This window comes from Salmo trutta, chromosome 26, assembly GCF_901001165.1.
Source record: "Salmo trutta chromosome 26, fSalTru1.1, whole genome shotgun sequence".
In the NCBI taxonomy this organism is placed as follows: domain Eukaryota; kingdom Metazoa; phylum Chordata; class Actinopteri; order Salmoniformes; family Salmonidae; genus Salmo; species Salmo trutta.
This window is the reverse complement of record NC_042982.1, coordinates 41377280-41394048: the sequence shown is the minus strand read 5'-3', so window position 1 is coordinate 41394048 and position 16769 is coordinate 41377280. Positions and strand designations below refer to the sequence as shown.

General features: G+C 47.1%; 1 protein-coding gene across 4 annotated transcripts in view; it reads right to left on the bottom strand.

Annotated features, from left to right (window-relative positions):
• Nucleotides 1–2616: 2616 nt before the first annotated feature.
• The window catches only part of LOC115163790 (immunoglobulin superfamily member 10), a 16875-nt gene continuing 2722 nt past the window's right edge, over nt 2617–16769 (bottom strand). For 3 of the 4 annotated variants that reach the window (XM_029715961.1, XM_029715962.1, XM_029715963.1), the window contains 7 exons: nt 15808–16198; nt 14458–15228; nt 12393–14306; nt 9504–11684; nt 8008–8908; nt 5337–5703; nt 2617–5215 (listed from right to left, as the gene is read on the bottom strand). In XM_029715961.1, coding sequence (XP_029571821.1) covers nt 3665–5215; nt 5337–5703; nt 8008–8908; nt 9504–11684; nt 12393–14306; nt 14458–15228; nt 15808–16198 — 8076 coding nt within the window. In that variant the 3' untranslated portion in view covers nt 2617–3664. Of the gene's footprint in view, nt 5216–5336; nt 5704–8007; nt 8909–9503; nt 11685–12020; nt 12328–12392; nt 14307–14457; nt 15229–15807; nt 16199–16769 lie in introns of those variants that run through there. The other variant, XM_029715964.1, reaches the window with a different exon arrangement.

The following is a 16769-nucleotide window of genomic DNA, read 5'->3' as shown; positions in this document are numbered from 1 at the left end:
TAGGGAACAGAGGTGCTGTTCCTAATAACCTCCATCACCTAGGCAGTGAGCTCTAAAAACAACTTTGGCACAAACCCTAGAGCCTCCAACCCCATAGTGGCCTGGCTGAGGAACCTATTTGGGCTATGTGGCCCTCTGTTTAAAATTGCCCCCTTGAACACAACTCAAATGCAGCCTGGTATCATAGGCTAGACTTAACATGGTAGAAGTAATACTACCAACTGCTCTATTCTGTTTGTTTTTTCGCATTGTTTGTAACTTATTTTGTACATGAAGTTGCTGCTACTGTCTCTTATGACCGAAAATAGCTTCTGGACATTAGAACAGAGTTTACTCACCTCGAACTGGACAAAGATGTTTTCTTTAACCACTACAGGTTTGGTGGGTTCCCCTGCGGGACAGTTGAGATAACGTAGGCTAATGTGATTAGCATGAGGTTGTAAGTAACAAGAACATTTCCCAGGACATAGACTTATCTGATATTGGGAGAAAGCTTAAATTCTTGTTAATCTAACTGTACTGTCCAATTTACTGTAGCTATTACAGTGAAATAATACCATGCTATTGGTTGAGGAGAGTGCACAATTATGAACTTGAAAAGTTATTAATAAACCAATTAGTCACATTTGGGCAGTCTTGATACAACAGTTGTTACATAAATGCAATGGTTCATTGGATCAGTCCAAAACTTAGCACATACCCTGCTGCCATCTATTGGTCAAAATCTAAATTGTGCTTGAATAATACATTATTACCTTTCTCTTGCATTTCAAAGATGATGGTACAAAGAAAATACAAAATAATGACTGTTTGTTTCTTTGTATTATCTTTTACCAGATCCAATGTGTTATATTCTCCTACATTCATTTAACATTTCCACAAACTTCAAAGTGTTTCCTTTCAAATGGTATCAAGAATTTGCATATCCTTGCTTCAGGTCCTGAGCTACAAGCAGTTAGATTTGGGTATGTCATTTTTGGCAAAAAATGAAAAAAAGGGTCTGATCCTTATGAGGCGAAGGATATACTGCTTTCTGGAGAACAGGCCCATATCCCTGTCATTAGTGTGAAGAAAAGGCAGAGATACAGAGGGAGAAGGTTGGATCCTAATCCTTGTTAGGATTCGTAGGCAAGTGAGTCAATCACCACTACCATCGGTTCTATTGGCCAACCATCGTAAAACAAACTGGATGATCTACGGACGAGACTATCCTACCAATGGGACATTAAAAACTGTAATATATTGTTATACCGAGTCGTGGCTGAACGACGACACGGATAATATAGAGCTGGCTGGGTTTTCCGTGCATCGGCAGGACAGAGCAGCTACGTCTGGTAAGACGTAGCTGTGTGTGTATTTGACAATAACTGCTGGTGCGAGATGTCTAATATTAAATAAGTCTTGAGTTATTGCTTGCCTGAGGTAGAGTACTTCATGATAAGCTGCAGACCACACTATCTACCAAGAGAGTTCACAAAACTGATGCTGGCACTAATACCGCACTCAACAAGCTGTATAAGGCCCTAAGCAAACAAGAAAATGCTCATCCAGAAGCAGCTCTCCTAGTGGCCGGGGACTTTAATGCAGGCAAATTTAAATCAGTTTAACCTCATTTCCCCACAGTGACCATACATACATATCCCAACCTGAAGTCATGGATTACAGGCAATATCCGCACCGAGCTAAAGGCAAGAGTTGCCGCTTTCAAAGAGTGGGACACTATTTCGGATGCTTATAAGAAATCCAGCTGTGCCCTCATACCAGTGGTGTAAAGTACTTAAGTAAAAAATACTTTAAAGTACTACTTAAGTAGTTTTTTGGGGTATCTGTCATTTACTTTACTATTTATATTTTTTACAACTTTTACTTTTACTACACTACATTCCTAAAGAAATGATTTACATTTTATCCCATACGTTTTCCCAGACACCCAAAAGTACTCGTTACATTTTGAATGCTTAGCAGGACTGGAGAATTGGACAATTCATGAGTGTATCAAGAGAACATCCCTGCTCATCCCTACTGCCTCTGATCTGGTGGACTCATTAAACACAAATGCTTCACTTGTAAATTATGTCAGTGTTGGAGTATTCCCCTGGCTATTCATAAATAACAAACAACAAAAAACGGAACTTTTCAACTACGTACTATATTTTAGCTACTTAGCATGTTAGCTAACCCTTCCCCTGACCCTAACCTTAACCCTTTTATCAAATCCTTCCCCTAACCTTAACCCAAACCCTAATTCCTAGCTAACATTAGCCAGCAAGCTAACTTTAGTCACCTAGCTTTCATTCGTAACATATATAATACGTTCTGCAAATTCGTAATATGTAGTACATTCGCAAATTCGTAATACATTGTATCTTTTTGCTAATTCGTAACATATAATACGAATTGTAATTGGTAACATATCATACAAAAGGGGTCACAATTTAATACATAACATACGAAACTTAACATATCATACTAAATGGAGTGTCTCAGATTTACATACATAATATTACAAAATGCTCTGAGACCAAGTTGCTCAAAACAAATCCATTCAGCCACCTTGCTTTACTCAGCTCAATTAGCTTCACATTGTCAAAACAGGACAAAATACAGTACAAGAAACACATTCCATCTTTGGTTTAATTTCATCTCCTGCGTACCATTGATTCACAAAGTAGATAATAGTTACAAAAGGAATATTATTACATAAAACCAATAATGCATTTACTTTTAGTGACAGTTCATACGATGCCACTGAATACTGTGTAAGTGATAATTTCACCTCCATAAAAGTCGCTATTAACACCAATCAAACTCCTGCATTTGTATTGATACAAGCACTGTCAAACCCCGAGAGGGGAAGATAGACAACAACATGACAAACTAACAATGTTAATTAAAAAATATAAACAGTTAGAAATGTGAGAAATTTGTTTAGAAAAACTGTATGACAATCCAGTGTAAAATGTTTATTAAAAATGTATATTTGGCAGATTTCATTAAAATATACTGCCTGTTTATAAAGATTTGTTCACAAGAAATATGAAATGTCTTGAAAAGCAAAATAGTTAGAAACATTCTGATAATAGAATGTTTCTGTCATTGCAGCAAATCAGTCATTACCAACACCCCAAAAAAATAAAACATTGAGGAAGTGTCCAGAGGGAATATAGTGAGTTTCTCTCTTCCTCTCACCCCACAGGCTGTAATAGTAAAGTGTCTGGTCAAAACACTCAACAAGTAGCCTCACTGTAAGACCCACCCTCTAGCCCCTTTTTAAAAACACCTCAAATGAGAACCAGCCGTGGGTTTCCAGACCTCTGACTCTGTTATAATAAGAATAACACCTCGCTAGTCACGACTTTCCTGGCAAAGAACAGACCCTCCTCTGTACAGCTTCTCTTTTTCCCTCGCTCCCTCCTCTGTTCCCTCCTCCGTCCCCTCCTCCGTTCCCTCCTCCTTCTCTTAATAATCCTGTTCTGCTACTTGTTTGATTGATGTGAGCTGTACCGTGATCAAACTATTTCACAAACCCCGCTCCTCACAAGTCCACATGTGGAAAAGAGTCTTTCCTGACATTGTACATCATAAGAAGCACTGTGAAGTTACTGTGTCTGTTTAGAGTTTATAGTCCAGGGGTTTTATATTCCCCTTTAGTCAGCGCTGGTCCTCACAGCACACGTACATATGTGACCCGTGAGTCTGTGCCCAGGTGGTTTTTGGCCAGGCACTTGTAGGTGCCAGAATCTGCTGTAGTGGGTCTCTGGATGATCAGCGTGCCCTGAGGGTGGAGCAGCTCGCTGCCCGTGGGCCGCCCTTTCCCCGCCGTGGAGAGCACAGAGCGATCTGGCAGCTCCCAGGTAATCTCTGGCTTTGGGATCCCGATGGCAGCACAGTTAAGCTGTATGGGTGCCGCCGCCATCGCTGTCACGGTTGAAGGAGGTCCCGTGGAGATGCGGGGAGGGTAGGCGATGATGATGACTGGCACTGTGAGAATCGCCTCGCCAGCGTCATTCCGCGCCCGACACACATAGTTTCCCCGGTCGTGGAGGGTGGTGTCCTTGACCACCAGGGTCCCATTCTCCATCAACTGGTGGCGTCCATGGACCTGCGGCCTGGCCAGGGTGTGGCCTCCAGGGATGGTCCAGTAGATCCTGGGTCTGGGGCTACCATCAGCCAGGCAGTGAAGGAACAGAGGGTCACCAGACACACTGCGTATGATCCCTCTGGGCCTGGTGAGGATTAAAGGCTTCTGGCCCACCTCCAGAACTATCAGCTTCTCAATGTAGCCCACCGAGTTCTTAGCGGCACAGCGGTACTTCCCAGCGTCCTCCTTGCTGGGGTTGTAGATGACGAAGGTTCCGTCGTCACCTAGGTGTTGGCGTGAGCCCCGGTTGGGGCCCCCCGTGAAGCGGGTTCCGTTGGGTAGCAGCCAGATGATCTCTGGTGTTGGGTGACCATCTGCAGAACAGTTCAGGACCGTGGTCTTCCCCATACGGGTCATTACTCTCTCGTTGAAGGGGTTCTTAAAGATAGGCCTTCGGAGCATGTCTGTGACCTCCAACTGCACCACCATCACTGCCTCTCCTCCGTCATTCCTCGCCATGCAGATGAACTCCGCCATGTCCGTCGGACGGACGTTCCGAAACTCAAGCGTTCCATTGTGATGGACGTTAATCCTGCTGCCGAAGTACGGAGCGTTCAGGAAGATGTTATCCGGCATGATCCAGGTGATCTTGGGAAGCGGGTCTCCAGTGGCCTTGCAGTCTATGAACTTCCTGGAGTATTTGGTGGCCGTGTCTTTCACCACGATCCTGTTCTGGGAGTTGCCGTTGATCACCGGAGGGTTGCCATCGATATCCATCTTGTAAACTTTGCTGTCATCCCCGGCGGTGTTGTGAGCCATGCACACGTACTGCCCAGCATCCACCAGCTTAACGTCCTGGATGTCCAGGGAGCCGTTGACGTGCATCAGATAGCGCTCGTTGGAGGCTGCGATCATGTCGTTAGTAGGGAGCATCCACAGGATTTTGGGCTTGGGCTCGCCCGTGGCTTCGCAGTCAAAGCGGATTTTGCCTCCAGGCTTCACCTGGGCGTAGGTCCGGCTGGGCGTACGTATCCGTGGCGCTGCCGTCACCACGGTGATGTGGACGTGCATCTCGTCCTTGCCCAGCTGGTTCTCGGCATAGCACGTGTAGTCTCCCTCCTCCGCCATGCCCACCTGTATACAGACACAACACCAGCAGTTCAGAGTCAGAGGACTACATCTAGTCACATTGAGTTAACCAATGAATACTGCCCATTATTTCTATAGAGTAGCAGGCCACTGTAAGATTGCACACCTGATTAAGATAGAGCGTGCCATTTTCAAACAGGATGTATCGCCGTGCGCGTCCCCCTCCACTGCTGCTGTCTGACTGTAGGGCGCTGTTGACCTTGGTGCCGTCCGGCAGGCCCCAGGAAATCTCTGGCTCCGGGGTTCCAGATGCCTTACAGTCGACCTTCAGGTCATTGCCGTAGGGGACCCGCTTCTTGCCGTACATCTTGGGCTCGATCTTGGCTGGCTTCATGGACACAGTGACCTTCATGAGCTGGAGGTCGTCTCCCACCTTGCTGCGCGCCACACACAGGTAGTCCCCAGCATCCTTGTCACTCACAGAGTCCATGACCAGGGTGCCGTTTTCCAGGACCTGGATCCGGTTTCCCATCCTGATAAAGAGATAAAAAATAGTTATCATTTGAAGATAGCAACACATAACCGATAAAGCATTGGAAAGAAACAATGCCATTTTATTAGATATAATATTGTTTCGATTTTCAACGCTTTAAAAAATGTTCAAAGATTACATTTCTTATGTTTGATTTTACAAAACATGTTCCGTGTTAAAATACTATGCAGATGTACAATAGGCATGTAGGGTTTAGACTACTGGGGAATATTTTCTGTTTTAATTGGAACATTCTGCAGCTTCAGCAAAAGCAGTCTTGTTATCTAGTGAGCAGCGTCTAATGACTTCTCCTCCTGCTTGGTACTTCCATCCATCTCCATTAAAAAAACATACGTTGAATGGTGTGCCTGCTACAACCCACAGAATGTCCACTAGGTAGGGCCCATGCTCATGGAACTGACACACAGAGACGGGGGGATGGAGGGACAGAGAGATGCTAGACTTACAGCAGATCAGCATATGTGTATTTCACCTGGGTCTGTCTTTTATCAAGGCCGTTGGCGATGACTCACAATAATGGTTTGTTCCGAATCCTACTACAGTTGCAGACAATAATAAATCACTAATAGAAAACTCGTCAGGGTTGCCAAGCCAGCCACCATAACAGTTTAAATCAAACAAGAAACACAGGGAGGGGGAAAGCATTCCACTAAGTGTCATTATTTACAAAATGCAGCTAATGAAATAGGTGGGAAATAATGATTCAATGAACTGACCAGTGAATCAAACCATTAGACACTGACTTTTGTTTACTGTTACATTCACAAAAGAAGCGTTGTGTTTAGTTTTTTTTTTGGCCAATGTTCTACATAAGTCTTTGTCACGAAATATGTACAAGCTCTATTTTCAGTGGTTGCATGCAGAGAGGATCCATGGCAGAATGTCAACTACATTATTAGGAGCAATATAAAGTCCTCCACCAGCATGCCAATGTTCTTCTGGTTCTCTCAAGTTCCTCTTTAAAGAACCCTGACTGGGTCCTTGCTCAAATAAAATAAAACTTGTTCATGTTGATATCCAGTCTAAATGCCGTCGTCTTCGCTTGTTATTTTGGCAAATACCCACTCAGTTATTCTGGTCTCAGGTTTTCCCCAGCTAAGAACAAATGCTAATGGAGAAAACATTAAGAGGCTGAATAAGGTCATTCTACTGGGTCATATTCATTGGGTTCAAAAGCAATGCTAAGGCTTGTCATGAGATGATATGTTATGGGGTTCAGTGGAAGACTATAGTGTACCTTTTGTCCTTGGAGAGATTCCAGCTCATTAATTAATTAATTAACAGCTGTAGATCAGATGTTTAGTTCATGCTAATGATCATTAGCGGTGTTGTCTGAATATCAATACAAAGGAAACTTTTTCCTGGATAGGTCCAAACATGTAAGCCCACTTGCGTGTTAAAATGTTGGTACTGAAACGAATAAATCATTTTCCTGTATAAATTGAAATATTATTGTCACCAAAACATCAGTCTTAGAGGACATGAACACTGGCACGCTATTCTTTTGAAAACAAAGTCCACTGTTAATTATAAACACACTCAGACAAAGCAAGCCAAACATCCTTTTCCTTCCAACTTACATTTTCAGATCTAAAGGACTTCACATGCAGCTCCAGTTTCTTCTAGATTCCATTAATCATGATAATACCCTTTCCATTGAGCTATCAGATCGGTTATACCTTAAATCCACACGCTCAAGGAGCTCATCTCATCTTATTTACCTTCTCTCCTGATGTTAAACACATGGGCATCGACTAATCTGACTATTATAAAAACATTAAACACTATTATTCCCTATGTTAGGGGTAGCACCCTGAGGGTCAATGCAGGAAGCTGAAAATGAGGGGAAAATGGAGACCCTAAGCCAGAAGTTTAAAATGAAAACAGAGATACTGTACAGTATAACAAAGCAGTCTTTACATGATGTGTTCAGTCTGTCTTTATTTTCTCTGTTTTCCATCCACATTTCTGTACATTTTCAAACTTCAGGGTTTTAGGTGCTCAGTGCATGGATGGACTAACTCAACGTTTTACTGGAGAGGCACAATACCTCTCGCTGAAGAACCCCAGTCGACGCTCTCTGCACTGGAAACACAAGTAAATCATTTGGGGAGAAGTTACAATAACATCTATTTTGGTGTTTTTAAACAGCTGTGTTGTAGCACAAAGAACCTGGATACCTTTCAGAGGGTGTGGATGTTTATCTGCTGGCGTGTGATTGTGCCTGTACGTCTCAGAATAGTCTGTGGGATTACATGTGTAATACAGACTAAGTAATCATTACCTGTGCCACTGGTCCACCACAGCCTTGGACGGTAGTCTCCAGATGATCCTGGGTTTGGGGTCCCCGGTGGCTGAGCAGTTCAGCCTCAGCTGGTCCCCATACGCCAGCTCTGTCCTGCGGTGTGATGCCTCCACGATCTCAGGAGCCATCTCCTTCTTCTCCACCGTCAGCGTCACCACCCTGCGCTCCGACCCTGTAGAGCTGGTGACGATGCACTCGTACTTCCCACTGTCCGTGCCGGCCGTATCGGTCAGGTGGAGCGTCCCGTTAGCGAACACAGACACCCTGGGGTCCACAAAGGGCTTCAGGGGCCGCACCGCCGTTCCATCATAGAGGACCCAGTACACGGTGGGCTGGGGGCTGCCCTGCGCGGTACAGGGTAACCACAGGCTCTGACCCACACCGGCATGGACCTGCTGTCGTTTGGCCTCCAGGATGCCAGGGGGTGCTGCCACCACCTGCAGTCTGACAATGGCAGTGTCGGCTCCTGCTGGGTTACTGGCGATGCACTTGTAGTGGCCCCGGTCATACACAGACACCTGCTTGATGAGCAGAGTGCCCTCTGGGGTCACTGACACTCTGGGGCCCGAGTTGTGGCCCCTGACTTGGGTGAGGTTGGCCAGGATCCAGGAGACCAGAGGGGTGGGGCGACCCTCTGCCTTGCACTTCATCTCCACTGTCTTCCCTGAGTGGGACTTGATCTCCCGTACCTTGGGCTCCAGGATGCGTGAGGGGTAGGCCACCACAGACAGGGTGACCAGGAGCTTGTCCGAACCCTGCACGTTCTCTGCCAGGCAGAGGTACTGACCACGGTCTTTGATGTTTGCATTCTGGATGGATAGAGTGCCATTCGGGAACACCTCAAACTTGCCCATCTTGCTGTTGATGGTCATTGTGCTTCCTGAAAGGGAGCGAGAGAGGGAGGAAGAGGAACAATGGTAGAGAGATGGAAAAAGAGAAAGATGGAGAAAGAGAGAGATATGGGGAGAAAAAGAGACAGAGAGAGAGAGAAAGATGAGCGAGCGAGAGAGAGCGAGAGAGAGAGAGATATGAAGAGAGACAATGGTATAGAGAGGAAGAGAGAGATGGAGAAAGAGAGAGGGAGAGAGAGAGAGAGAGAGACAGAGAGGGAGAGAGAGAGGGAGAGAGAGAGAGGGAGGGGGAGAGAGAGAGAGAGATATGGAGAGAAAAGAGATGAAGAGAGATGGAGAGAAAAATGAGCGAGAGGAATAGAGTGCGAGAGAGAGAGGGAGAGAAAGAGATGCAATAGATGGAGGGAGCGAGAGAGAGAGGGAGAGATGGAGGGAGAGAGAGGGAGAGATGGAGGGAGAGAGAGGGAGAGATGCAGGGAGCGAGAGAGAGAGAGAGAAAGAAAGAGATGGAAGAGATGGAAATAGATGGAGGGAGCGAGAGAGAATATATAAATGAACATACAGTATAGCTTCATTCCAAAGTAGTTTTATAACTTAATATCTATACCCTGTTATTTTCCATACCAGTGCTTGAAGAGAAGCGTTTCCAGCTGATGGTGGGTTCAGGGCTGCCCGCGGCTTCACAGGGCAGGAAGGCGTCTGAGTTGGACAGGACAGTGAAGCTGGCAGCGTTGCCTCCCACGATCCTGGGCTTGGTGAGCATGTCCTTGGTGGACGGCTCAAAGCCCACAATGTTAGCCGTTGTCGTATCATAGCCGATGATGTGGCTATAGGCGTTGGAGATGGCATCGTCTATGTCCTTGCTGCTGTAGGGGGCTTTGGCGTGCCCCTGCTCTGCTTCCAGAACAGTCAGTGTGTCAAAGGTCAGGGTCTTGTCTGGGCCTCTGCTGGCCCTGTTACTGGACACCTTGGGCCTGGTTCTCCTGATCATGGGTCTCTGTGTGATCTGGTAATGGCTATCTCTCCCTGACGGGAGCCTGATGTTAGTGTTCACTCTGATGGGGTCGGTGTTAGTCTGGACGCGGGTTGATGATGTAGTGTAAGGCCTTGAGGTGGTGGTTGGATAAGTTGTGGTAGAGGTCATTCTGGGCCTGGTGGTGGAAGTATAGACTCGTGGACGGTTAGTGGAGGACGTCATCTCATCTGTCCAGTTCTCATTATCGTATGAATCGGAGTCTGTGGTGGTTTTCTCCTTAGAGGTCATGTCGGTGGACACAGTCACTGCAGACCTATCTGTTTCTCTGGACGGTGTGTACAGGGGCTTGGAGACGGTACGTGTGGGATATGTGGTGGTCTCCACGGTGGTCTCCATGGTGGTCTCCGTGGTGGTTTCCATGGTGGTCTCCATGGTGGTTTCCATGGTGGTTTCTGTGGGATATGTGGTGGTCTCCATGGTGGTCTCTATGGTGGTTTCTATGGGATATGTGGTGGTCTCCATGGTGGTCTCCATGGTGGTTTCTATGGGATATGTGGTGGTCTCCATGGTGGTCTCCATGGTGGTTTCTATGGGATATGTGGTGGTCTCCATGGTGGTTTCTATGGGATATGTGGTGGTCTCCATGGTGGTCTCCATGGTGGTTTCTATGGGATATGTGGGGGTCTCCATGGTGGTTTCCATAGTGGTTTCTATGGGATATGTGGTGGTCTCCATGGTGGTCTCCATGGTGGTTTCTATGGGATATGTGGTGGTCTCCATGGTGGTCTCCATGGTGGTCTCCATGGTGGTTTCTATGGGATATGTGGTGGTCTCCATGGTGGTCTCCATGGTGGTTTCTATGGGATATGTGGTGGTCTCCATGGTGGTTGAAGGCTCTGTTGATTCTATGGTGGTGCTGGGGGCTTCCGTAGTTGTTATGTTTTTTTTTAAAGGCCTCCTGCCCCTGAAAGGCCTCCTGCCCCCTAACCCTCCATTTGGTCTCCGGTTTCCCCCAAATCTACGGGATAGGTACCCCGCTGACCCTCCATTTGGTCTCCGGTTTCCCCCAAATCTACGGGATAGGTACCCCGCTGACCCTCCAGATTCAGACACAGAGGATGAGGCCTCATCTGTGTCTTCTCTTGGGGCAGATGGGGAGGCGATGGTCTGGGTGTCTGGGGAAGACTCTGTGGTGGGGGAGGACCTGTAGTCATAGGCTGGGGTTGTAGTTCCACGGCTAGTGCCAGGCTGGAGTGTGGTCGAGGCCTCAGAGTCAGGCGATGAATCTCCATAGTCATTGTCTGATGAGCTTTCTGGGGTCTCCGGGTGTTTACCTGCTCTAGACGGTGACTCGGTCACAGGTTCAGCCAGAGACTGCTGGGTGGGCAGTGCGGTTGTGGTTGTAGTTGTGGTGGTGGTTGGTTGGACTGTTGTTGAGCCCTCTGGGGTGGTTGAGGGCCTGGCTGGTTTACGTGGTCTGTTGACTATTTCCCTCTGCCTGTCCCTGTTCCCAAACAGCTTGCCCCGGATGATCTTACCATGGACGATCTTGGAGGCAGTTGTGGTTGTGATGGTGGAGGTTGTTGGTTCATCTGTTGTGCTCGTCATAGGGTCGTGTGTTGGGTCAGACTCTGGGGCATTAGTGGAGGTCATGTAGCTGCTGGATACCTCACCTCTGGACTGAGAGTGAGTGGAAGTGGGCTGGGTGGTGGTGGGTCTCTCTGTTCTTCCTAGAGAGGAGCTAGGGAAGTTGGGCATTTTAGACAATGTTGTTGGTGTGACTACCCGCTGACCACCTGTCTTCTTCTCATCTTCATCACAGTCACAATCTGAAAAAGCAGCAACAATAACAATCACCATCATCATCACCATCATCCCCATCATCATCATGGCTATCATCATTATTACCATCATCATCATCATGGCTATCATCACCATCATCATGGCTATCATTACCATCATCATGGCTATCATTACCATCATCATGGCTATCATTACCATCATCATGGCTATCATCACCATCATCATCATCATCATGGCTATCATCATCACCATCATCATCTTTTGGCTCTTCCTCATGGCTCAAGTCTCTCACCAACAAAGATAATGTCAACATCAAAGACAAGAAACTACATATCATATTTGAACAACATGACATAACTTACCTGTGGTCAGATCCATAGTGTAGAAACTACATATCATATTTCAACAACATGACATAACTTACCTGTGGTCAGATCCATAGTGTAGAAACTACATATCATATTTCAACAACATGACATAACGTACCTGTGGTCAGCTCCATAGTGTAGAAACTACATATCATATTTCAACAACATGACATAACTTACCTGTGGTCAGATCCATAGTGTAGAAACTACATATCATATTTCAACAACATGACATAACGTACCTGTGGTCAGATCCATAGTGTAGAAACTACATATCATATTTCAACAACATGACATAACGTACCTGTGGTCAGCTCCATAGTGTAGAAACTACATATCATATTTCAACAACATGACATAACTTACCTGTGGTCAGATCCATAGTGTAAGGAACTGTGCTGTTGCCTTGCTTCTTCACAATGTTGGGCTGTTTGAGTTTGTTCAGGATGGACTGGATGTCTGTGATCCGGTTGGGCTTGATGAACCTCCTCCTGCCAGGGAAGTTCCTCCTCCGGCCCCCTCCTCTTCCTCCTCCTCCTCCTCCTCCTCTGCCCTTCATAGGAGGGATGATATGGATTTGCTGGCGGGAGATGATGGTGGAGCCTGCAGGCAGACGGGGGGACTTGATCCTCTGGGTGGTGTGGAAGGTGATCTCATCCTGCTCTCTCTCTGTGGTGGTGACTGCAGTGAAGGTGGTCTGGCTGTCTGGGTCAGTGGCTGTGTGGATCTCAGGCTCTCTGTTGGGTGATCTGGGACTGTCCATCATGGGGGTGACATTGGGGTCGGTGAGGAGCGATAGCGCCGCCCCGGTGGAGGTATCTGGTTCTGCAGGTGTTTCTCTGGAGAACTGGATCAGGGTCTCATCTGTGGTGTTGTTAACGGCGAGGAGGAGCGTGACGGGTTGTCTCAGAGGTACTGTCATGTTCCTCTCCAAAGGGGACAACTCACCACTAGACCCACTAATTCTGGGGCTGTATTGAAAGACGGCCTCACCCTGAGTTTCATTGATACTCCGGGTACTGTGGCTGCTGTGGGTGAATGTGGACTCGATGGGTGTGGCGTCTGACCGGGTGTATGAATCTGTCATTACTGTTGTCACTCTGTCAGTATTTTCTGTTGTTACAGTGAAACTAGTCCGACTGTCATCTGGGATCTCCATGGTTGTCATGACACTGGTTTCACTGTTGTCGGTGGTTGCCATGACATTACTCTGATTGTTTAAATTCTCTATGCTTGCAGTTACACTCATCATACTTTCATCTGGAGTCTCTGTGGTTGGCATAACGCTGGTTGGTAAAACAATGAGTCCGTCTTCATGAGACAGACCCTCCCCAGATCCAGCATCACCGTCCCCAGACATGTCAGGCTCTGAATCTCCTTTTTCTTTCGCACTCTTTGTCTTTGTTTTTGAACCACCTTGGGCCTTCTTCATGAACTCTGCAAATCTCTGGAGGTCTACTTTCCTGGAGGCTTGATCAAAGACCCTCCTGTTGCTCCATATGCGCCTGCTGCTGGCTGGGCTCCTCCTTCTCCCCCAAGAGCTCCCTGATCCTCTGCCCTGAGAGGAAGACCTGAGTCTGGGGTAGGGCCTGTCTAATGTGATGGTCCTGGACTCCTGGATGGTTCTGTCAGAGGGGCTGGAGGAAGGTACCTCACTGTGGGAATCCTCCCTCTCCTCTATGGCCCCGTCAACCTCAACCCCAGCCTCCGCCCCTGACCCCTCTCTATCCACCACTGTCACCTTTCTGGATCCCTCCCCAGTGACAGTCACTTGGGACGTCAACAGGTCCACCCCCAGGTAGTTAGCACTGAGACACCTGTAAAACCCCCGGTCTCTGGAGGTCAGATCTTTTATTCCTAGAGTCCCGTTCCTATAGAGCTTCCTGTTCCCATAGGATTTATCCAGCACTGTGTGGTCAGGTAGAATCCACTGGACCGAGGCCTCAGGGTTGCCTGCAGACCCACAGTCTAGAACCAGGCTCTGGCCCAGTGGCCGTGAGAGCTTGACCCCGTTGACCTCTACCTCCTCCACATCGGGAGACAGCACAGTGACCCGGAAGCTGAGCACGTCTGCGTCCAGGTAGTTAGTGGCGATGCAGCGATAAAGCCCAGTGTCTGAGGTGTCTGTTCCTCTCAGGGTCAGCTTGCCATCAGCGGTGATCACTATCCTGCGGTCTTCGCTGGAGTAGGGTGCCCGCACCTTACTGCCGTCCGATAAGATCCACTCTACAGAGGGTTTTGGTTCCCCAAACGTCTTGCAGTTGAGCTCCACCACCCCACCTTAAAATCACAACAAGAATCACATCAATAAATAGATTTTTTTTTAAATGCACATTGCTATATTGTAGCTCTTGAAAGTATGTTACAGTACATACATTATATGGGCACATTTCTACCCATCCACGACACATTGTGTACTGTAGGACCCCACCTATGAGGACAGAGTGCTCAGTCTGGGTCTGGTTGTCTCGTTTGATGATGGTCCAGCTGTAACGGTCCCTCGCCTGCGACACCTTGTTCTCCACTCGCAGGTTGACCACTGACCTGTACTTAATGTGCAAGGTGGAGAATGTGGTTGTAGGGCGGTCCAGCTGAAAGTTGACCTCTCCCTGCATCAACCATGCAGGTGAAGCCTTAATCTCAGCCTCGATGTCTGTGTGGATTTCATCATGTCCCTCCTTTGGTCTGATCTGGCTGTACTTGTAGATCATGTCTGGGGTCCTGGAGAGCATCAACCCTCTCTCTAACCTCATGGGAACGTCACTGTATGTAGCCAGGATGCGCCAGAGCTGTTGGATGTGCTCATAGTCAATATTACAAACCAGCCATGTAGAGATGGTGGTGGAGAGCATGGTCACGTTCTTCTCCCCCTCCTCCACCTGGGTTAGAGTCAGGTTCTCCATGGCTGATGGGCTCTGGACTGTGCAGGTAAGGCTAGCGTCATTGTGGAACTGAGCTGTTAGATTCATCTGCAGAGATCCAATGGGGGCTATGAAGTCCCGGGGGGAGACAGGGGTGTAATCCCCCTCGTCCAGGCTGACGTTCCTCTGCTTCAGATGGGGGTGGATCCAAGGCTTGGTACAGGTGAAGGCATCACGTGGAAGCTGGGTTAGGCTCTTGCCTCTAGAGGGAGCGGGGGTCTCACAGATGGGGCAGGCCTGACCTCTGGCATAATTCCTGTCTCGCTTGCATTTCAGCACAGCTGAAAAACAAGTTCATCATTGAATTTATATTTACATTTTTATGTCATGATTTAATAAGGGTTGGTTCCCTAATTTCCATGTTTTCACACTCCTTCAAAATGTTGTTTATGATACTGTTCTAAATCACAGTTGGTATTAAGAAATAATCAATAAGTATCTGGAGATATATTTACATTTGCTTATGTCATTATTTGATAAAACAGTAGAGCCTTTGTTCCCACCTTTTAGTAATTTTAAGTACTACATGTCACGCTGAGATTGAAAAAAAGTGAAACAGCTGTGTTTCCAACAATCTGTCCCTCAAAAAGATTTATCTGTCTTCTTTGGACAAGCATGGTTTTCCTGTTGGAGGTTGTCACGCGCAACATCACTTTACTGAATAAATAAATGTTTTTCACTCTGTTTCATGGTTTAAATTCATGCATGTAGAGATTCCACCAGATGTACCCTGGTCTTCCCTGGTTTATTCCAACTTATGATCCATTTTTTATGTACAGTAACTGTCAACAGAACTGGGGGCCTACTCAGTTTAGTGAAACATTCAGAATGTTGCAGAGAGAAATATACTATATCTTTACCTGAATTTCTCTCCGCCCACTCTGGGAACCAAGCCATGCGACAGTCGCAGGACCAGGGGTTGCCGTGGAGATAGACATTCTCCAACTGAGAGCAGCCAGTGAAGACGTCTTTGGGTAAGCTGGCGAGGAGGTTGTCAGACAGGTGAATGTTCCTAACGGAGGACACCTTGAACACTTGGCTGTGCCTCAGCGTGATGAAGGTATCCGGGTGGAGCTGCTGGAGCAGGTTGCCCTCCAGGTGGACCAGCTGTAACGTGGTCAGACCGTAGAACGCCTCCGGGTTGATGAACTCAATGCGGTTGTGGTCCATGTGGAGTCGTATCAGTCCCTCCAGGCCTTGGAAGATGTCCTTGTTGATCTCCTTCACTCTGTTGTAGCTCATCTTCAGGACCTGAAAACAAACGCAAGTTGTAGTCGCATAGAGGCCCCTGGAGCGCTGGAGAACGAGTGTGCCACAGCTAACTTGTTTGAAACACTTCAATAGAAAAACAGTGTCATATAAGCATCCGGAGGGAGGTTATTCTGTCTGGGAGCACATCCAGAAGTCAGCTGTTTACTCTTTCAATAAGAGTAAATCTAAGCAGTGGTTGTAAGGACCGACGCAGGAGATGAGAAGCAGGTACTGGGAGTCAAACATTTAATCCGGAACAGACAGGGAACAAGACAGTAACAGCGTCAGCACACGGGTATATAAAGACATATGAACATTAATGAAGAAGCAGGGAACAGAGCAGGGGACCAGACAGATATAGGGAAGGTAATGACAGAGGTGACTGAGTCCAGGTGAGTCCAATAAATTGGGGATGCGCGTGACAGGTTAAAGGCAGGTGTGTGTAATGATGATGGCAGGAGTGCTGGGGAGCGTGTCGCCCTCGAGTGCCGGGGGGGGACAAAGACTAGTAAAATCTTTTTCAAGATGAATTACACTTTGCGTTGCTGTTTGAACGATGTTACTGTAAGGA